Below are 22,276 nucleotides of genomic sequence, written 5' to 3' on the forward strand. Positions count from 1 at the left end.
GTGCGTGGGGCTCCGCGCCCGGAGCCCGGGCTCGGGGGCGGCAGGCGCAGGTGCAGGCGCGGGGCTCGGGCTCCTCACTGCGCGTCGTCCCGGCTCGGCGCTGCCTGCAGCAGGTGCAGCGGCCGGCGGCGGGCGCCGTCCCCGAGCTGGGCGCGCAGCTCCCCGCGCCGCAGCAGGGCCTGGCGGAGCCGCTCCCGCACCGTCTCGATGTGCCGCGCCAGCGCCGCCAGTTCGGCCTCGCGCGCGGCCGCCGGCCTCCCGTTGGAGCACAGCCCCGAGGGGCTCCCGGGCGGCGGGGAGTCCGCGCGGGCCTCGGCGTCCCCGGTGTCCCGGGCCGCAGACGCCGCGGGCTCCAGCAGGAAGCGTACCCGGCGCTCCTTGCTCACGGCTCGGCGCACGCGTTTCCAGCGCCCCGGGGCCTCGGGGTCCAGCGGGGTGTCCTGCCGCGGCTCCTGGGTTCCACTAGCGACAGGACGGGGCTCAGCCACGGCCCAGCGGCCGGGGAGGCCTGGGCAGGGGCCCGCGGGTGATCGGTTCCGACCCCCTCCTCCCCGTCCTTACCTGGGCTCCGGCTCCAGCCTTTCCTGCTGCCCCTCCAGCGGCCCCGTGTTGAGCGCCCTGTGGATTTTCTGAGCCCCGCGCAGTCCGGTTGGTGGAGGGATGGGCGGGCCGGAGCCCCCGGCCCGGTCCCCCCCCCCCCCCCCGCGTCCCCTCCCTGGCCAGGCCCCGGGCCCACCTCACCTGGCTGGTGTGCAGCCAGTACTGCAGCCTGTGGCCGCGGCGGATGCGGGGCAGAGCCAGGCGGTAGAAGACGTGCTCGCCCAGCGAGCTGAGCAGGGCGCTGCCCAGGCCCAGGCAGAGCAGCACGAAGAGCCCCGAGAAGTGGTAGATGCCCATTTGGAGAGTCTGGGATGAGACGGGGCGGGCACCCCACGTGGTCACATGACCAAGAACCGGGGTAAGGGCAGGAGGAGGTCGAAAAGGGGTGCGCAAAAATGATGGGGTCTAGCACCTTAGGCAAGCCTTGGGGACCCCTCCACCCCCCTCTCCTCACCTCCGTAACGGCGAAGACCCGCTTTCCACAAGGCACCATCTTGTACCACTTGTCGTGCAGCAGATCGATGAAGCCCGAGGATTTGTAGCGGCTGATGAACTCGGACAGGTTGGAAGTAAGTGGTGAGTTCTGGGGCAGTCCGATGCCATAGCCTGGAGGGCCCAGGCCGGTGGAACACAACCCAGCAGGGTCACCCCTGTTCCCACGGACCCCCGACTCCCCGCGGCCGGCCCCTCTCACCTTCGATGGCGAAGGGCTTACCCACGGTCAGCAGTTTGCAGTCGGCGTCGATGGACACCTCGTAGTCCAGCAGGGACTTGTCCATGATGAAGGCGTGGAGTTTGGGAGGGTCGCTCCTGGGCCAGGCGGGTGGTGAAGGTGGGATCAACACCTCAGCCCCTCCCCAGCCCCCACCTGCCCACCCCCCACCCCAGGCCGGGTCTCACGTGAGCATGGCCACACCGTCAGGCGTGGTGGGTGCACTGTGGCGCCGCATGTGTGCGTACATCTCCGGGAAGCTGGCCTTGATATAGGCCTCGGCACTGCTCTCCCACACCGTCCCGAAGCGGAAACCCTGGGACGGGTGGTGCAGCTGTGGGGAGTGGACGGAGGTCAGCAGAGCCCCCCCACCCCAGCAGCCACTCAGCGTTATCTCCTGTCACCCTCCACTCCGTCCTTCACCCACTCATCCCTTCCCTCTCCCCTGCCTCATCCCCCCATTATCCACCCAGTATCCAACGCTCTTCAATCCTGTCATTTTTTTTTTCTTTTCAAGCCCCGGTACTGGACTTGAACCCAGAACCTGCATGCTTTCCCTAAACTTTTTTATTTATTTTTGCCAGTCCTGGGGCTTGAACTCAGGGCTTGAGCGCTGTCCTTGGGCTTTCCTCAAGGCTAGTGCTCTACCACTTGAGCCACACAACCACTTCCAGATTTTTTCTGTGTATGTGGTACTGAGGAATTGAATCCGGGTCTCCGTGCATGCTCAGCAAGCACTCTACCACTAGGCTAAACTCCCGACCTACAACCAATTTTTCTGAGGATTGAGTGTGCAGTCCAGTGGTAGAGCACTGACTGAGCAGGAACAAAGCTCTGGGTTCTAGTCCCAATCTTCAAAATAAACAAAACAGCTGGGCTGGTGGCTCACACCTATAATCCTAGCTCTTCAGGAGGCTAAGACCTAAGAATCATGGTTCAAAGCCTGCCCAGGCAGGAAAGTCTCCAATTAACTAACCCCCCCCCCCCAAAAAAAAAGCTAAAAGTGGAGCTGTGGCTTAAGTGGTAGAAAGGTAGCCTTGAGTAAAAAATAAAAAAAAGCTCAGGGACAGTGGCCAGGCCCTGAGTTCAAGTATCAGAATCAGCACAGAGAGATGATAGACAGATGGACAGACAGATTGGATGGATGGATGGATGGATGGATGGGCGGACAGACAGTTCTATCTCTCTGAGGGTCAGTCCTCAGATCTCAGCCTCCCGAGTAGCTCGGATTACAAGGGTGAGCTACAGGCACCCGAATCCGAACACATTTTCCTCCAGCCCAGTTCCTCACCCTCCCTCACACCACCTACCTTGGGATCATGGATTCCTGACAACTCCTCAAAGGTCTTGTCCCCCACCATGACAGCCGCCAGATTGGCCGTGTAGCTGGACAGGACCAGCAGGCAGAAGATGGCCCAGAGGTTCATCAGGAAGCGACCTGTGGGGCACTTGGGTGTCTTGCTGGAGACCGTACGGCCGAAGAGGATGGCATAGCAGAGGTTGAGAGCCGAGGAGTAAGAGAACACCGTGTCGCGGTTGCGGCCCCGGGGCGTGAGGCCGTAGGGACTGCGCCACTCATACAGGGTGAGGAAGAGGGCGGTCAGGTGCAGGGCGGCGAAGACGCCCACCCACATGGACCAGTGCAGCGGCCACATGAAGGCGCCGATGGGCGAGGCCGTGTCCCGTGTACGAACCATGATGCCCAGGCTGGTGGAGAAGAAAGGGCTGGTAAAGTCCACCACCTGAGAGCGGGCCGAGTTGATGCTGAAGCTGGTCACCGCCATGTGGGCCCTGCCAGCCAGCAGGTCACCCACCAGGCCGGTCCAGCGGCCATCGCGCAGGGCGCCATATTTGCCATCGCCCACGATGTACAGCTGGAAGTCGAAGGGGGTGTCCTCGGCCAGCCGCTCCAGCAGGTCAATGCAGTAGCCATAGCAGCACTTACGCAGGGCCCAGGGCACGGAGCCATTGTCCAGGGCGGCAAACAGCGCGTCTAGTGTGGCTGAGTCATTGGTGCCAGGGTCCAGGCACAGCTGCCCCGCCGGGCACTGCCCGTCCTCATCCGGTTCACGCACGAACACAAAGGGATGTTCCACGAGGGTCACCACACGAAGCTTTGGCCGAGTCTGGACACCAGGGGGGGACGGGGGACAGATGCCTGCAGCCCCTGGCTCCAAGTCCAGCTGCCCATCCTGCCAGCTGCCCACTGTAGCCCAGGCAGGGGCACCCCGTGGGTCTCTGCGCAGGCTCCACACCTTGAAGCTTCGGGTTATATGCACTTGCGACGAACTTGTCACCCATACGGGCCCCGTACGGCCCTGGAAGGAGGTGTTGGCCAGGAACCTGAGGATATGGGGGTGTCAGGGGAGGCTGGAGCGCACACCCACACCCCACTTCCGGGTCTAGAACAATGGGGTCTTCCTTTCTCAACCTGACCCAACTCCTTCCCAGCTGAGGTACCAGTTCCCCTGAATACCTAGCCTGCAGCCAACGTAACCAACACCTAGAAGTGATTGTTGCTGGGGTCCCAGCCAACTGGGAATTGCCAACTTTAGCCACCTTTGCACTGCACTTGAACTTAGGGCCTGAGCACTGTCCCTAAAGGCTAGCGCTCTTCCACGTGAGCCCCACCTGCACTTCCGGCTTGGTGGTGGTTCATTGCAGAGATGCATCTCACAGACATTCCTGCCTGCGCTGGCTTTGAACTGCGATACTGAGTAGCTAGGATTACAGATGTAGCCACCAGCACCCAGCTTGACGGTTGGATTTTTGAGATGAGGTATCATTGTGTAGCCAGCCTGGGCCTAGAGCCGGTGACTCTTCTGCCTAGGCCTCCCATCTACTGAGATGATGGCATGGCCACTGCCCTGGGCAGATGGGTACTGAGGGTCTGGATCCCCTCCCCTAAGCAGGTCCCCACTCACCGTGCCAAGAAGCGTCCTGAGGACTCGGGGCCCACCCGTGGCGGCTCCTCACAGCTGAGTGCGGCCGGGAGCAGGGCACGCTCAGGCTGCACATGGGCTGCGCTGCTCAGTGCCTGCGTCACGAGCTCCAGGGCGTCGTGAATGACGGCCTCCAGAGGGGGTCGGGCTACCTCCCCCAGTGCCAGCACACCGGGTGGCAAAGCACCAGTGGGCAGTGCCTCAGCAGGCAGCGGGGTACCCAGCAGCCAGTGGGGACCGGGTGGTGCAGCTTCGAGTATCGGGCGGATGCGGGCAGCCTCACAGCCCAGGAGGATGGCTGCGGGCACTGGGGCTTCCTCTCCTGCCAGTGTCCCCAGGGGAGCCAGGCGAGTGTGCAGGGCTGTGTCTGCGGTATCTGGCCTGCTCAAGTCCAGCACCAGCTTTGGGGCCTGGCCTGCCCGGCTTTTCCACAGGGCCACCAGACTGCTGGGGTCCCGGACACGGCAGTGGACCAGGCCGACATTCTCCCAGGCATGAGCCCGCAGCAAGGAAACCAGCACATCCAGCAGCGCCTCCAGGGGGCTGGCCCAGTCCAGCTGCAGGTGAAACGGTGTCTGGGAAAGGGTAGCTCTAAATTAGGGTGGGTGACCTCCAGGTCCCATGATCCCCATTCTAGCCCATCCTAGGTGTTCAATACACAGATGTTGCCTCAAAAGCTTGACCCCCATCCTGTCTTCTCCCAGCCCTCTTTATTATTAGCATGACGTTCAGAGCCTGAAGTTTTGGCTCTGGCCACTGTGGCAATGTCCCATTTGAAAGATTTGGAGGGGGTGTTACTCTCCCTGCTAGAATACCCTTCTCCCACTAGTCCAGTCAACTCCTAGACACCCTGCAAAACCCAGTTTTATTGCCCCTCCTCTCTGCAGACGTCTCTGTCCGTCTATGGAAAACCTGGGCTTCCTTTCTGAACTCCCTCGCTGTTTGGGTTCCTACTTCCAGCTCAGCCCTTCCACCTGCTTGAAGTCCCCTCAGAGGTGAAGGACCATGTTCACTGAGGACCAATCGTAACACCCAGGCTCAGAGCTAATTGCATCACTCCCCACTAAGACCTCTTCTCACACATTTGCTGTGCCTCGCAGGCCAGCAGACTCAGCCCATGTAGTGTTTTGGGGACTTGTTCTAGGTGCATGGTAGACATGAAAACCTTACCAGACACATAAAGTGGGTGGTACTTGGTTTAGGTATGACCAGAAGGCCCAGTGCTGGGGGACAGACCAGGGATACAGCTTGAATCCCTGAGGGCCAGACTAATCTCAGAGGCCATCAAAGGCCAAGGCCAGGACACCAATGACTCATGGCTGCAGTTCCCGAAAGTTACAGCAGAGGTCACCACAGGCCTGGGTTTGTGTCCGCACCTTTGGCCAGGCCCAGGAAGGTTAGGGAAACCCGGGCACTCCTCTGGGGCCAGAGTTTCCTCAGATTGGGTTTGGAGGGAGAAAGGCAGTGGGGTTTTCCGCCTTGGGCCTCCCTGCTTCCAGGAGTCTCCCTCCCCAGGCCTGAGCTGGGTTCTCCTCCTCTTTGCTGGCTCTAGGAGAGGATCTTTCTCTAGGGGAGCCCAGGAACCCTGCCCCAGCTTCTCTGCTCCCCTTATTTCACTTGTTCCCCCGATCTGGACAACAAGGAGAAAGAATTTAGGAAGCCCACCAAGTCCATTTAGGGGCGAAGAGACCCGGCTGCGCTAAGGAGGAGAAGAGATAGGCCCCCCCCCCCCCAGCCACAAGTCCCGGACTGGGGTCTGTAACAGACCTGTGCGCCCTGGAGAAGGGGGTCCCCTGGATGCCCGTGTTTGGGGCTCAGAGGCGTCCAGGCCCCGCGCCCCGGGGCTCCAGCTTGCTAGCCAACAACCTCCCCGTGCCCCAGGGCAGCCTTGTGGTCTCTCTCGGTCCCCATTCCCTGCGCCCTGGGGACATCGGCTCCTGGAGGGCGGGGTTCGGGTCCCAGGTGCCCCCCGCCCGGGGACCCCGGACCCCGATCGCCGCGCGTGCGTGCGTGCGGCGCGCGTGCTGGCGTACCGGGGCGCCGAGGGGCGCGCGCGCCTCCCGCCGCAGCACGCTGAGCACCGGCGTCTCGGTGGCGGCCGCCAGGAAGTGCAGCTGCCGCAGCTCGGGCCGCGCCTCGGGGAACGCCAGCAGGGCCGCCACGCCCGGCGCCGCCAGCATTTGACACAAGCCGCGGGCGAACGAGGCCGGGTCCCGGGCGGGGGGCGCGGCGACCGCCAGCTCCACACTGAGGTTGTGCGGCAGCGGCGGGGCCGGGCTGGCCCGGGCGAGGACGGCGCGGACGCGCGCGCGGGCGGAGGGCGCGCGGGGCAGCAGGGCGCCCAGGCGCACCGAGCCCCCCAGGCGGCCCAGGGCGCCGCACGGATGCGGGTGGCCGCGGGCGGCTCCCCAGCCCAGCGCCAGCGCCAGCGCCAGCACCCGCACAAACTCCATCGCAAAGTTGCGCTCGAGAAGGGACCTCCGGCCCACCGCGATCCTCGGGTACCCCGGTCCCCGGTCCCCCTCCAGGCAGCGCCACCTCGTCCTGCTCGGCCCCGGGCCGGCCCAGCTGCGTCCCCCGCCGCCTGCGGGTCCCCGGCAGCCACTAGGGAGGAGAGGGCTCGCTGCCAGACCTACTGGTGGCCTGGATGGGCAGGGCTGGCACCCGCACCCCAGCCTGCCCGTCCTGTAAATCTGCGGAGGAGGAGAAGGCAGGGAAGGCTCTGGCCAAGACTTTAGGGCTGTAACTGGGGCCCCTTGTCCTCCAGGATCCTGGGGTGGCTTTCCACACCCACCCTGAGGAATGCTGTCCATTGCTCAGCCAGGGAAACGGAGGCCCAAACTTGTCCCTGTTTCTAGACAGCAGTCTACCCAGTCCCCCCCCCCCACCCGTGTCTGGGTTTTTGTTGTCTTGTTTCTAGTGCCTGTCCTGGGGCTTGAACTCTGGGCCTGGGCGCTGTCCCTGAGCGCTTCAGCTCAAGGCTAGGGCTCTACTCCTTGAGCTACAGCACCACTTCAGGTTTTCTGGTGGTTCTTCAGAGATAAGAGTCTTAGGGACTTTCTAGCTGGGGCTGGCTTTGAACCACCACCCTCAGAGCCCCACCCTCCTGAGTAGCTAGGATTCCAGAAGTGTTCCAGCCTGTGTTTGTTGGACAATTGTGTGTGCCATAGGGAAACAAAGGCTGGCGCTTTATTAGGGTAGAATCTGCCTTTTTCAGCCCTGGTGAGGCAACTTAGATCATAAAACTTTTCATCACCCTTCAAAAATCTTGTGTCAATGCCCTACTCTGAAAAGTAGAAGACGCAACATCCATCACACACACTAACCAACTTTATTTGCCCCCACCCCCAGTCTAGTCCTGGGTCTTGAATTCAGGGCCTGGGCTCCATCCCTGAGAGCCTCTTTGTGCACAAGGCTAGCACTCTATCACTTCTGGCTTTTTCTGAGTAGTTTGTTGGAGGTAAGATTCTCACAGACTTTTCCTGCATGGGCTGGCTTCGCTGCAGTCGCCAGATCTCAGCCTCCTGAGTAGCTGGGATTACAGGCGGGAGCTACTGGTTATAATCTCCACAGCTCCCATTTGGCTCTGTGAAGGAGGGTTGGGTCTGCTCAGCCACTCCTCTGTCTCCAGGACTTGGGGAGGTTTCGGTGCCTGGGCACATAGAAGCTGCTCCATGAACACTGGCCTGTGAACTGCGCAGCCAGCCCCTGTCTGGAATGCTCTGGTCTAACCTCCCAGGTCGGGAGGGATCATGCAAGGCCACTGCGGGCCAGGCTGGAACATCCAGTTCCAATGAATAAATGCACATTTGGCTGACCTTGTCTCCTTCTGGAGGGAAGAGAATCGCCATGAAATGAATATTCAATGTGGCGTGAAGCTCCGGCCAGAAGGTGCATCTCGGCAGCCTGGGGACAGCACTGATGAATTGAGGGATGAGGCCAGGACAGTGACCTAGTGAGAGAGTGCTTGCCTAGCAGGAATGAAACCCTGGGTTCGATTCCCTAGTACCACATACACAGAAAAAGCCAGAGTGGTGCTGTGGCTCAAGCAGCAGAATAGAGCACTATCCTTGAGAAAGCTCAAGTGCAGTGCCCAGGCCCTGAGTACAAGCCCTAGGACTGGCAAAAAATAAAAAAGGAGGGGTGGCTTGTTCTAGGGTCAGGTGACTACCTCTCCCAGCTACCAGGTAGCCTGGACACACTGGAACTGGAGGAGGGGGGCCCTGAGAGGCCTAGATGCTGCACCTTTCCCTAACTGGGGCCAGCTGGGTCCTTAGATGTTACTTCCGGGTGAGCCAGAGCCCCCGCCCACCCTATCGGAATCTTGGGCAGACCACCGACCTTGTTATCCTAGGGTGCAACAGGCTTGGTCTCAGTTCCTCTGAAGTCAAAAGGCTTCCAGTTGGAGATTCTATCCACTTAAGCTTAATCAGCCAGTTAACAGACATTCTTATCATTTACTTAGGTTTATTTATTGTCAGTCCTGGGACTTGAACTCAGGGCCTGGGCACTGTCCCTCAGCTTCTTTTGCTCAAGGCTAGCACTCTACCACTTAAGCTACAGTGCCACTTCTGGCTGTTTCTGTGTATGTGGTACTGAGGAGTGAAACCCAGGGCTTCAAGCATGCTAGGTGAGCACTCTGTCAGTAAGCCACCTTCCCAGCCTCACTCTATCACTTGGAGCTACAGCTTCACTTCTAGTTTTTGGTGGTTAATTGGAGATTAATTGTGGACTTTCCTGTGTGGGCGGGCTTTGATCTGTGATCCTTAGACCTCAGTCTCCTGAGTGGCTAGGATTACAGATGTGAATCACCAGCGCCCAGCTTTCATTTGACTTTTTTGCTCAAGGTTGTTATGCTGTCACTTGAGCCACAGCTGCACTTCTGGGTTTTAGCATGGTTGACTTTGAACTGTGATCCTTAGAGCTCAGTCACCCAGGTAGCGAGGATTATAGATATGGGTCACTGACATTTAGCTTCAATAAACTTTGTTTGCTGGACACAAGATAGCTGAGTCAGGACTCATATTCATCCATATCACCAACTCCCCACCTGACCCAAGGGTGACTTTTTTTTTTTTTTGCTAGTCCTGGGGCTTGAGCACAGGGTTTGGGCACTGTCTCTGAGCAGCTGCCCTTTCTGCTCCTCCTCCTTCCTGGTTTTATGAGTCATGGGGCTTGAACTCTCAACCTGGGTACTGTCCCTGAGCTCTTCAGCAAAAGGCTATTGCCCTACCCCAGGGCCACAGCCTCACTTCCCATTTTCTAGTGATTAATTGGAGATGAGTCTCACATTCTTTAGTGCCCAGGCTGGCTTTGAATCTCAATCCTCAAACCTCAGCCTCTTGAGTAGTTAGGATTACAGGTGTGAGCCACCGCACTGGCCCTGAGCTTTTGCTCAAGGCTAGCACTCTTTAGGTACAGTGCCACTTCTGGCTTTCTGTTTATGCAGTACTGAGGAAATGAACCCAGGGCTTCGTGCATTCTAGGCAAGCACTCTACCACTAGGCAACACTCCCTGCCCCAGGATTTTTAAAAATATGTGTGTCTATGGGCCTGGAGTTTGGCCTAGTGGTTAAAGTGCTTGCCTACCATGCACGAAGACCCAGGTTTGATTCCACGGTACCACATACATAGAAAAAAGCTGGAAGTGGTGCTGAGGCTCAAGTGGTAGAGCTCTAGCCTTGAGAGAGTCCAAGGACAGTGCTCAGGCCCTGAGCTCAAGCCCAGGACTGGCAAAAAAAAAAAAAATGTGTGTCTATACTGGGACTTGAATTCAGGACCTGGGTGCTGCCCCAGAGCTTTTGTGTTCAAGGCTAGTGCTCTACCACTCATTGCCATAGAACTTCTGCTTGGTGGTTAATTGGAGATAAGAATCTCGTGGACTGCCTGGACTGGCTTTGAACTGTGATGCTCAGATCTCAGTCTCCTGAGTAGCTGGGATGACAGGTGTGTGCCATTAGCATACAGCAACAGTAGGATTTTATTATTTTCTGTTGCCAGTCCTGGGCTTGAGCTCAGGGCCTGAGCACTGTCCTTGGACTTTCTCAAGGCTACAGCTCAACCATTTGAGCCTCAGCACCACTTCTGGCTTTTTTCTACATATGTAGTATCGAGGAATTGAACCCAGGTCTTTGTGAGTGCTAGGCAAGCACTCTACCACTAGGCCAAACTCCTGGCTCCTTTTCTTTTGCCAGCTCTGGTGCTTGAACTCAGAGCCTGAGCATTGTCCTTGAGCTTTCTCTTTCTCAAGCCTAGCATTCTACTATTTGAATCACAGCACCACTTCTGGCTTTTTCTATGTATGTGGTACCGAGGAATTGAACCCAGGTCTTCGTGTATGCTAGGCAAGCACTCTACCTCTAGGCCAAACTCCTGGCCCAACAGTAGGATTTTCTACTGTCAAGTGAACCCACTTAAAAAGCTATAAACACAACAAACATTTCCAGGTTTCATTACCAGTAGGTATATAATGGCGTGGAGCACATTCACATGGTTGTGCAGCCATCTTTCTCTACAACTTTCCATTCCATTTCCCCCATGGAAGGTCTTCCCCACTCAATACTACCTTCTCCCCCCCCCCCCCCCCCCGCTTTGGCTGACAGCATTCTGCTTTCTGTCTGTGCATACGCACATATATGTGTGCCAGTACTGGGGCTTGAACTCAGGGCTTTGTACTTCTGCTTATTTTTCTTTTTGCGCAAGGAGTGTGTTCTACCACTTGAGCCACACCTCTGCTTCCAGCTTTTTGCTGATTTACGAGATGAGTCTCTTGAGTATGTCTGTCTGGGCTGACTCAATCAGGATCCTTAGACCTCAGCTCCTGAGAAGCTGGGACTACAGGTTGTGAGCACGTTTCTAGCTAGCATCCTGCCTTTTGTCTATTCGATCATGTGATCAGCCACAGTGGCTGAGGCTGCCATTTCCGTCAAAGCTTTCTGGTCTCCATTCCTGTCTTCCCATCAGTGGTCCTTCCAAGCCAGTGGCACAGAGGAGAGGTACATGTGGAAGACAACCCAAACTTTTCCAGCGTGAACACGCACACATTGGCTCCTCCCCCTCACGCCGACTCTAGCTGCTATGTACAGCTACGTAGCTGTAGCCTGCACCTATCCAGCCCCCAGTAGGGTGTCTATTTCTTACAATGGAAGTGAGTTTATGGGGTCCAAACAGGACCAAACTCAGCTCCCCCCTCCATCCCCCTTCCCCCCACTCCCCTGGGTTATGGGGCTTGAACTCTGGGCCTGGGCTCTTCACTTGAGCCACAGCACCACTTCCAGTCTTCTGGTGGTTAATTGAAGATAAGAGTCTCGTGGACTGCCATGCCTGGGCTGGCTTTGAACCTGGATCCTCAGATCTGAGCCTCTTGAGTAGCTAGGATTATTGGCATGAGACACCAGAGCCTGGCTGAACTCCAGCTTTTGTGTTCCTTTGGTGGTGTTAGTACTTAATTCAGATCCTTATACCTTTCTAGGGCCAGTCCTGGGGCTTGAACTCAGGGCCTGGGTACTGTCCTTGGGCTTTGTCAAGAGTAGAATTCTACCACTTCAGCCACAGTACCACTTCTGGCTTTTTATTATTTTTCCTTTTTCCTATGTATGTGGTACAAGGAATCAAACCCAGGTCTTCATGTATGCTAGGCAGGCACTCCATCACTAGACCAAATTCATCGCCCCCATGCTGCTTTTTTCATTCAAGGCAGGTGCTTATTCCTTGAGCCATAGCTTTCATTTTTTTGCTGGTTAATTAGAGGGCTTCCAGACTGGACTGGCTTTAAGTCACTCTCCTCAGCTTCCTTAGTTAGGGCCACAAGCGTGAGCCCCGTGTGCCCAGCCCCCACCCTGGCTTCACCCTCTAGAGCACGGTTGGCCTCAGCTGACACGGGCAGGAAGGTGCCCCACAGTGGACTGCATGCTAATGTGGCCTCTCCTGGTCTTGCTGCAGTCCTGTGTCCTCTGGGCAGCCTGCCTATCCACAGCTGGCTGCCCAGGCCCGAGGATGTCAGGTTGTACCCACCACCCTCACCTGGCCGAGGCTAAGGTGATGCATTAGGAACCATTGGCCCCCCAGTAGATGGGCATGGGAATCAATGAGGGTGTTAGCTGCCTCCCAGGGGTACCTCACCCCAAATCTGCCACCTCCAGGGGAACTGGCCTGTGTCTGCTATGGCCAGCCCACAGTGGCTGAGTCTCAGGACTCAGAGTGAGCGAGGTGCAGAAGATGGGGGGGGAGGGACAGGACAATGAGGCACAGTGCTGTGAAAGGACAGGACAGTCGTCCCATTCCAGCCACTGCTTTAAGCCCCCAGCTTGGCGATGCCAGCAGCCACGAGCCTAGCACAGCCCCTTCCCTGCTGCTGGGACCAATGGCTTAGGGGGGGCTCCCTTGGCAGTGCCCAGACGCAGGAGGGGCTTGGGGGGGCTGCCCCTCCCCTGTGCACATGGGGATTCTCCTCCAGGCCGGGTCTTAGCAAAGGATGCAGACAGCTAGGAGGGGAGCTGGGTGCACCTGTCCTCCAAGCATGAGGTCAGCGCTGGCCCGCGTTGGGTCTGGACCACACTGGCTATATCACAGGCACTTTCTGGATCATGAGGCAGGGCTGGGAGCGGAGGCAGCTTTCTGGAAGGGTCTATGGGCCTGTGGGCTAGGCTCCAGGCACAGGCTTGCTGCTGGCAGCATCCCCAGAACAGGGATTGGGGGGGCAGCCTCCTTCAGGCTCTGGTGCCCACAGGCAGGGCTGGCTGGCAGCTCATGTGCACCTGGTGGTGCCTGAGTCAGCTTCCCAGACCCTGGCTGGAGCCCCTGGAGGTTGTGGAGGGCGGCATCCCATCCTCGAGGCAGGGCTTCAGGCCTTGTCCAGCCTTGGTGCAGTGCCCGGCTGCCTACCGAGGGTGAGGGCTGAGCTCAGCCACTAGGCAAGCTGAGGACAAGTGCACGAGGGGTCTCGGTCCAGGTTTTGTTAAAAGGAAACAAAAGACCACAAGGAGTAAAAAAAAAAAAAGATATAAAATAAAATGCAAAAGTGGCCAAAGAAGTCAGCTGCCGGGAACACCTCGGTGGCCAGTCCGAGTGGGGGGAGGGGGATCTGGCCCCCACAGCGCCTCCCCTCCTGCCTCACTTAGCCCTGCGCGTGGTGGTGATGACACGCGTGGAAAAGTCGAAGAGGTCCCTGTTGATTTTGCGCAGATTATACACCTCGTCCTCCAGCTCCGTCACATGCAGCTGCAGCCGGTCCTGGCCACCCAGCACGTTCTAGGGAAGACACCAGGGGCAGAGGTCAGCAGCTGACTTCCCCAGCCACAAGCAGCGCCGGGGACCCAGGGCAGCACCCACCTTCTCAACCGAGTCGCTGAGCACGGCCTGCAGCTGTTCCAGCCGCTCCTGGTAGCTGAGCTCTGAGCCCTGCAACACAAGGCACAGCGCCCTTGGGCTCAGGGACCCAGGCAGCAGCGCCCCTGGCGAGAGGCAGACACGCCACTCCAGAGCTGCCAGCAAGCCCGGGAGGCTCCAACGAGGCCTTCCCAGCTCTGCAATGCATCTACTGCTAGGACCAGCCCTGAGTCTACTTCAGTAGCTCAGGCACTGGGGGCTCTGCTGCAGAGGGCAGCCTCGCCCAGCCTGCTGCTCCAGTGTCTTTCTGCTCTGGTATTCACAGAGAGAGAGAGAGAGAGAGAGAGAGAGAGAGAGAGAGAGAGAGAGAGAGAGAGAGAGAGAGAGTGTGTGTGTGTGTGTGTGTGTGTGTGTGTGTGTGTGTGTACACTAGGTCTGGGGCTGGGGCTTGAACTCAGCACCTAGGGTGCTATCCCTTAGCTTTTGCTGCTCAACCTTTTATCTTAAAACTGGTGCTCTACCACTTGAGCCACAGCCCTACTCTGGGCATTTTGCTGGCTCACTGGAGATGAGTCTTCACAGACTTTCCTGCCTGTGCTGGCTTCAGACCAGGGTCGTCAGACGTCAGCGACTCCTGGGTGGCTGGGATTACAGGCGTGTGTGGAAGTGGGGGCCGCACCTGCTGGTGGAGGCCCAGGCGCAGGGTGAGGCTCCCGCGGCGCAGCTCGTCCCCGTGCTCGGCGCCTAGCAGGTGCCTGTTGAACTGGGGCAGCGGCAGGCTGGGCCGGAAGTCGGAATTCAGCATGCTCACTGGGGCCAGCATGATGGTGGCGTTGGTCACGGGGCCTGCAAGACACGGCAGGCAGCTGCTCTCACTGGCCAGCCCATCGTGCTGGTCTGCAGGTCCCTTCTGTAGACCACCCCCACGGGGGGGGGGGGGCACAGCCGGGGCCCTCACCTTTGTGGGTCACGGTGCGGATGCACTGCTTGCTGGGCACATCCCACAGCCGCACGGTCTCGTCGTGGGAGCCGGAGAGCAGCACGCTGCCGTCCATGGACACAGACAGGCAGGTCACCTGGTTCCTGCGGCAGGCGGAGACGAGGTTGGCCCCGTGTGGGGGTGGAGGGCGCCAGCTCTGCCCCAGGCAGAGCGAGGGGCCCCTGCCCGCCTCACCTGTGCCCTCTGAAGATCTTCCCGGAGTCTTGGTCCTGTGGGAAGCTCCGCTCCCTCTGTCCAGGCTGGGGGTGGAGAGGGTGGTGAGCACCGGGCAGTGGCCCCATGCCCGGCCCCTCCCCCAGCTTCCTGTGGCCACTCACCCAGGAGCAGAGGTCCACCTGGAAGATGGACCCGTCGGTGCCACCACAGAACATGTGGTACTCGGCCAGGTCCATGGTGACGGCTGTGATGCCCACGTCAAACAGGACGGAGAGCAGCATCTCGCCGGAAGAGATCTCCCACAGCTGGGGGAGAGGGGACGGGAGAGCCGGGCACGGCGGGGGTCAGGGCTGGGCACTGGGGGCTGCAGGTGCTTGGTTTCTGTCTGGCTTGTGCCTGGTTTTCCCCAGGTGACCCCTGTAGAGACCAAGGGCGTCCCCCCCCACCGTCCCTGGCTGCAGGCTGGCAGAGCTGGCAAGCTGGCTGGCATGGCTGGCTGAGTGGGAATTTCCAGCCGACAAGCCCAGACGTCCTTGAGCTCAGGCGGCAGGGATTATGGGCTGTCTGGAACCCTGGCACCCAGGGGAAGAGGTGATCCATTTGTTCCCGCCTGCCAAGCGCGCCCTGCGGGCTCAGACCTGGGTGGGGGTGGGAGCTACCTTCACTGTCTGGTCCAGCGAGGCGGTGGCCACGCGGGCCAATGGGCCCCCGAAGCCACAGTGCAGGTCTGTGATGGGGAGCGTGTGATGAGACCAGACGTGCCGAGGGGCCACAATCCTGGAGGGGTCCATCTGCAGCACACTGGCAGGGAGGACAGCAGTGGGCCATGGGCCGGGGGAGGCTCTGCCCACAGGTGGGGTGCAGACCCACCCCACTGGCCCTGACTGGGGCCCGTACACAAGAGACCTGGGCAGTCAATCATCAGACTCACCATGACCACAGCCCACCCCCACACAGCCCTTCTGGCCCCAGGCCCTGGAATATTCTTTCCTCAGCAGGGAGGGGGTCCTAAGTCCTGGGGGGACTGACGCTACCTGCAGAGGCTCCAGGCCAGCACCAGGCAGTCCTTGCCTCCGGACAGGAAGTAGCTGCTGTCGCCCGTGAACCGCAGGCAGGAGACGTCCTGGTAGTGGCGGTTCAGGATGACCAGGAGGTTCCCGGTGGAGACCTGGAGGACGGGACATGGCCGGGGGAGGAGTGCATCCCAGCTGCCCCCGCCCCACAGAGCGGGGGGCACTGCATCAGGAGCCCCCGTGTCCAAGGGGTGCCTGGGGTCAGCATACTGGGACAAGTCCACACTATGCCCTCCCCCAGCTTGGTGGCAGCTATGGCCTGCTGTCTGTCCAGCACCTGCACTTTCTCGCACCTCCACTTTGTTCCTGGCCACAGGATGGACCTGGGAATGGGGGGGTGCACCCGCTGTGCTTTCCCACCCCCAAAACTGCGACGGGGAAGCTGCTGGCCAGGTTTCTCCTGCTCGCCAGCCCCGGGTCCACAGCCTCTAAAGCCACACTCAGGACCTGTGGCCCCGCCCCACTCAGGACCTTGTTTAAAACTAGGTAAGGTAGTGGGGCACCAGTGGCTCACATCTATAATCCTGGCTACTCAGGAGGCTGAGATCCAGTAATTGCGGTTCAAAGCCAGCCTGGGCCTAAAAGTCCATGAGACCCTTATCTCCAATTAACCACTAGAAAACCAGAAGTAGCGCTGTCGCTACACGTGGTAGAGCTCAGGGACAGCACTTAGGCCCTGAGTTCAAGACCCATGACTGTCAAGGGAAAAAAAAAACCAAGCCCAGGCTCACACCTGTAATCCTAGCTACTCAGGAGGCTGAGATCTGAGGATTGAGGCTCAAAGCCAGCCCGGGTACAAAAGGACCTCTTATCTCCATTTAACCTCTAGAAAACGGGAAGTGGGGCTTGGCTCAAGGGTAGGGCGGTAGCCTAGAGCTGAAGAGCTCAGAGACAGCGCCCAGGCCAAGTTCAAGCCCCATGACCCACAAAACAAAACACCCCCCCCAAAACTCCAAAAAACAAGGTAGGGCAGGGCTGGGCCCCAATGGTGAGCACTTGCCTAGAGTAGCCCAGAGTTCCAGCTCTAGCACTGAAGAAGGGGAAGAAAAGGAAAAAGAAAATAAGTCTGGTCTATGCAGAGGGGATCAGGTTAAGATAGAGGTAGGTGGGGGGGCGGGGGGGACTGGGAGCATGGCCTAGTGGTAGAGTACTTGTCTAGCATGTATGAAGCCCTGAGTTCAATTCCTCAGTACCACATACACAGAAAAAGATGGAAGTGGTGTTGTGGCTCAAGTGGCAGAGTGTGGGGGTGGCGAGAAGAAACCTGACACACAGGAAAGGAAGCCATGGGAGGCTGGAGGGGGGGAAAGGAGGTCCCTCTGTGAGCATGGGACGCCCTGTCCTCACCAACATTTGGGCCTGAGGCATAAGCTTGTGCGCTTTGTGGTGGCTGATGGAACCCCAGCCCATCCTGGGCCTCAGTTTCCTCACCTGCAAGACAGGCTGACCCAGGCATGTAAAAGGCCCAGTCTGCACCCCTAAGCTGACATGGCCAGGGGAACCACCAACCCTCCTGGAATGCAGAATTGGGATGGAGGGAGTCACTGTGGTCCATCGGGGATGCCCTGCTCCCCGGGCGCCCGTGTGCAGGGAAGATCGATAAGCCGGGGCTGCCAGCGCCCAGCTGACCGCCTCTGAGCCTGCTCTGTGATTCCCAGGCCTAGCTGAACTCCACACACCTCCCTGGCTGTGGGTTCCCAGGCTGCAGGAGCCTCTGGGGCCCCCTGATGGCCACTGCGCAGACACCTCGGAGGTTCAGTAGCCAGGTTGGACAGATGCCATCTGTGGCCATTTGCCACTCTGCCAGGCAGCCCCTCAGCAAAAAGGGGGAGTCTCATATTCCAAGTCCTGAGCCACCAAATCACTACCACACACCAACTGTCACCACCTGGATGAAGACTCTTATCCAGTGGGCAAACCAAGTCCTACTGCTTAGGTTTTCTCCTCTGGGGTGCCCTAAGAGACTTTCACTCCAATGAAGAGTAGATGAGATGGCCCCACCACTGCCACAGCCCACGATAGCCCCTGGGTGGCTTGGTGGCCCTCATATTCTGGCCACCCGCCGGGGGATGCAAGGATGGGGCTAGGAGGGACAGAAATGTGGCTGGTGACAACCCCAAACCCTGCTGTTCTGCACCATTCCATCTGTGTAGGGTTGGGGAGAAGGCAAGGCCTCCTCTGCAGGAAGCAGGTGGTTTTTAACAGATGCAGGCCAAGTCCTGCGATGGCATATGGCCATACAGGCACAGTTAGATCCTTCAGGCATGGACTGGGAATGTGGCCTAGTGGTGGGGTGCTTGCCTAGCATGCACGAACCCCTGGGTTCAATTCCTCAGTACCATACAAACCGAAAAATCCTGAAATGGTACTGTGGCTCAAGTGGTAGAATGTGCTAGGCTTGAGCAAAAGCAGCTCAGGGGAGGAGCTGGGAGTGTGGCCTAGTGGTAGAGTGCTTGCCTAGTATGCGTGAAGACCTAGGTTAGATTCCTTGGTACCACATACATAGAAAAAGCTGGAAATGGTACTGAACCTTAAGTGGTAGAGCTCTAGCCTTGAGAAAGCACAAGGACAGCACTCATGCCCTGAGTTCAAGCCCTGGGACAGGGAAAAAAAAGAAGTGCCTAGGCTCTGAGGAAAAACAAGAACCTTCACGGCTGCTCCTAAGGGCACAGTGTAAAATATTGATCCCTGGCCCTCGGGGAAAGCCCTGGCCCTGTGGACAGGTTCCAGGCTGTATGATGGGGAGAGGAGGTGTCACCTGGTTTCCCTCAATGAGAAAAGAGGGCAGGAGAGGCTAAACTACATCATCCTGTCTCTCCTCAGATTTTCTTTTCTTTTTCTGGCCAGTCCTTGGGCTTGAACTCAAGGCCTAGACGCTATCCCTGAGCTCTTTCGCTAAAGACTTGTACTCTATCACTTTAACCACAGCAACACTTCTGGCTTTCTCTGTGTATATGATACTGAGGAATCGAGCCCACAGCTTCATGCATCCTAGGCAAGCACCCTTCCACTAAGCCACATTCCCAGATCCGGCTTTTCTTTTCTTTATTTTTTGCTAGTCGTAGGGCTTGAACTCAGGACCTGGGCACTGTCCTTGAGCTTTCTCCAAGCCTAGCACTCTACCACTTAAGTCACAGCACCACTTGGGGATTTTTTCTCAGTATGTGATACTGAGTAATGGAACTCAGGACTTCATTCACGCTACGTAAGCACTGTACAACTAAGCCACACTCCTGGTCAAATCTTATTTATTTTTTGCCAGTCCTGGGGGCTGAACTCAGGGCGTGAGCACTCTCCTTGGACTTTCCTCAAGACTAGTGCTCTAGTCTTGAGCCACAGCACCACTTCCAGATTTTCTATATACGAGGTACTGAGGAATTGCACCAAGGTCTTGGTGCGTGCTAAGCAAGCACTGTACCACTAGGCCAAATTCCCAGCACCTATTATTGATTTATTTATTTTTCCAGTCCTGGGCTTAAGCTCAGGGTCTGAGCACTGTCCCTGGACTTTCTCAAGGCTAGAGCTCTACCACTTGAGCCTCAGCGTTACTTCCGGCTTTTTTCTATGTCTGTGGTACCGAGGAACTGAACCTGGGTCTTTGTGAAGGCTAGGCAAGCACTCTACCACTAGGCCAAACTCCTGGCTCCCCCTTATTTATTTTTGCTGTTGGTTATGGGGCTTGAACTCTGGGCCTCATTTATCTTTCTGTGGGTGCCAGTTCTGCATCTTGAATTTAGTGCCTGGGGGCTGTCCCTTAGATTTCTTTCTTTTTTTTTTTTTGGTGGGTCATGGGGCTGGATGCTGTCCCTGAGCTCTTCAGCTCAAAACTACCATCCTATCCTTCTATCTTTGAGCCAAGCCCCACTTCCCCTTTTCTAGAGGTTAATTGGTCCTTTTGTGTCTGGGCTGGCTTTGAACCTTGATCCTCAGATCTCAGCCTCCTGAGTAGCTAGGATTACAGTGTGAGCCATAGCACCTGGCTGATTTTTTTTTGGGGGGAGGGGTCTTGGGGCTTGAACTCTGGACCTGGAAGCTGTCCTTGAGCTCTTCAGCTCAAGGCTAGTGTTTTCCTCGAGCCATGGCACCACTTCCAGTTTTCTTGTGGTTAATTGGAGATAAGAGTCCCTAGTGCCGGGGTTGGTTTTGAACCGTGATCCTCAGATCTTAGCCTCCTGAGTAGGTAGGATTACAGGTATCAGCCACTGGTTCCTGGCTTATCCCTTAGCTTTTTGCTCTAGGCTGTCACTCTACCACTTGAGCTATACAGCTCCACTTCTGGTATTTTTTTTTTGCCAGTCCTGGGCTTGAGCTCAGGGCCTGAGCACTGTCCTTGGGCTTTCTCAAGGCTAGAGCTCTACCACTTGAGTCTCAGCACCACTTCTGGCTTTTTGCTATGTATGTGGTACCGAGGAATCGAACCTGGGTCTTCATGCATGCTAGGCAAGCACTTTAACCCAGCCCCTATACTTCTGGCTTTTTGATGGTTAAAGTCTCATAGATGTTTCTGCCTGGCTTGGGATCTTGATCTTCAGATCTCAGCCACCTTAAGTGGCGGGGATTACAGGTATGAGTGGTGCCTGGCCAACTTATCCCCCATGTTGCTGGGGATAGAACTTAGGACCTTGAGGATGTTTATTTAGCAAGTGTTCTACCACTGAGTTGCACCCAAGTCCTTTGTAATTTTGAAGGCAGAATTCCAGGTGTTGTTTTTTGGAAGGAGCCCTGGGAGCAGGGCTGTCCTGCGCTCTACCTGGCAGGGCTCCTGGCATAATTAGGGTCCTTTAGAGATAAGGTGGATTTGAGACTTGAAGTACAAGCAAGACCCCAGAGCCATCAGGATCTGCCTCTCCCATCCCAGAATCTGATCCTCATGACGACTCCCTGAAGCCTTGTAGGTGACATAGATGAGCGTGCTCCATCCTCTTACCTCCCACAGGTATATGTTTTCTGCAATTCCTGCCACCACATAGAGACCATTGGGTGATGTAGTCAGACAGGTGACAGGCCCGGGACACATGATCTTCTGCTGGAGCTGGTCCTAGAAACACACAACAGGATCAGTGAGCATCACGTAGGAGGGAGGCAGGAGTGAAGAAGGGGCCCTTGAGCTGATCAGAGATACCGGGGAGAATTAAGTCCAGGAAGGCAGATCCTGGAGTAGGGTGGAAAGGTCTCTTTCTTTGGGGAAGAAGAGAGGGGCAGATCAGAGGGATGGCTAACAGCCTTGAGACCCAATCCCTTGTGATGCAACCCTGAGTTTCCTCTCTGAGATGGGGAAAAACGTCAAGCTCCAGAGCTTTGTGCATGCCAGGAGAGACGGCATAAGGAGCAGCAGGGGCTTCAGATAGAAAAGAATAGCTGAGGGCCAGGAGTTTGGCCTAGTGGTTAAAGTGCTTGCCTAGCATGCATGAAGACCCGGGTTCGATTCCTCGGTACCACATACATAGAAAAAAGCCGGAAGTGGTTCTGAGGCTCAAGTGGTAGAGCTCTAGCCTTGAGAAAGTCCAAGGACAGTGCTCAGGCCCTGAGCTCAAGCCCAGGACTGGCAAAAAAAAAAACAAAAAAAAAAGAAAAGAAAAGAATAGCCGAAGGTGCTATGTCTCTGGAATATCTCTTCACAGCGTGTTGGTGACACATGCCTATAACCCTAGTCCAGAGGCGGAGACAGGAGGATCAGAGTTCTGGTTTGCTCCAGGAGAGAAGTGCACAAGACTGCATCTCCAAAAGTTGGATTGGGTGGGGGGAGAGGCTCCCGAGTTCAAACTCAAGAACCGCAAAACCAAAACAAACCCCGAAGAGCCCCAATCCCCGCCTAGAATCAAACGGAGCGCTCCCAAGCCTGCACATGCGCAGTTGTTCTAAGACCCCAGCGGTCCCCGGGTACGGCCGAACCACCGACCCAGCGCCGCGCACGCGCACAACGCCCACTGCGAAGCCGCCCCCCACCCCCGCGGATCGGGCATGCGCACTCCCATAACCGCACACTGTCTTTCCTTCTCCCCCTCCGCCCCGCCCCCCGGCGCCGCGACCCCCACAGCGGACGCGCGCGGTCCCCTAAAGGCCTCGTGGCTCCTCCCGTGAGCCCAGCGCGACCCTAAATGCCCAGGGCCCCGCGCCGTACCTTGCGCTGCACCTCCCAGGCGCAGATGTAGTTCTTGCCCAGCTGGGCCGCCAGCAAGTACTCGCCGTTCAGCAGCGCGAGGCCTCGGGGTCCGGCCTGGCCGCCGCGGTAGGTGAGCAGGTTGGCGCCAGAATGCAGCTCCCACACAATGCAGCTCCATAGCTGCGCCGCCGTGTCCGTACATACAGCCACCTCCATGGGGGCGGCCATGTTGTCGGCTGGTCCCGCCCCGGAAGTGCGTCACCACGCCTGCCGTCCACGCCCACCGCGTTCGGGTAGAAAGGCAGGAACGCGTCGTGGGGGCGGGGCCGGCGGACTTGCGCATGCGCACAGACCTTTTTTGGG

At 57.8% G+C, this 22,276-nt stretch overlaps 2 protein-coding genes across 2 annotated transcripts; both read right to left on the reverse strand.

Moving 5' to 3' along the window:
- Nucleotides 1-74: 74 nt before the first annotated feature.
- On the reverse strand, nucleotides 75-6,707 carry Grin3b (glutamate ionotropic receptor NMDA type subunit 3B). Its single transcript, XM_090328942.1, has 9 exons — nucleotides 6,288-6,707; nucleotides 4,237-4,829; nucleotides 2,623-3,655; nucleotides 1,501-1,646; nucleotides 1,295-1,410; nucleotides 1,055-1,206; nucleotides 742-906; nucleotides 562-629; nucleotides 75-462 (listed from the first exon to the last, which is right to left on the reverse strand). The coding sequence occupies exons 1-9, from the start codon at nucleotides 6,705-6,707 to the stop codon at nucleotides 75-77; spliced, it is 3,081 nt and encodes a 1,026-aa protein (XP_090185068.1).
- A 6,486-nt stretch (nucleotides 6,708-13,193) lies between these two features.
- Nucleotides 13,194-22,163, reverse strand: Wdr18 (WD repeat domain 18). Its single transcript, XM_090339707.1, has 10 exons — nucleotides 21,932-22,163; nucleotides 20,738-20,848; nucleotides 15,772-15,905; nucleotides 15,397-15,538; nucleotides 14,899-15,042; nucleotides 14,756-14,820; nucleotides 14,540-14,664; nucleotides 14,261-14,427; nucleotides 13,585-13,653; nucleotides 13,194-13,503 (listed from the first exon to the last, which is right to left on the reverse strand). Exons 1-10 carry the CDS (start codon nucleotides 22,139-22,141, stop codon nucleotides 13,366-13,368), a joined length of 1,305 nt encoding a protein of 434 aa, XP_090195833.1. The 5' UTR covers nucleotides 22,142-22,163; the 3' UTR covers nucleotides 13,194-13,365.
- Between the last annotated feature and the right edge of the window lie 113 nt (nucleotides 22,164-22,276).

Source organism: Megascapheus bottae, chromosome 1 (genome assembly GCF_031878675.1).
Source record: "Megascapheus bottae isolate mThoBot1 chromosome 1, mThoBot2.hap1, whole genome shotgun sequence".
Taxonomy (NCBI): Eukaryota; Metazoa; Chordata; class Mammalia; order Rodentia; family Geomyidae; genus Megascapheus; species Megascapheus bottae.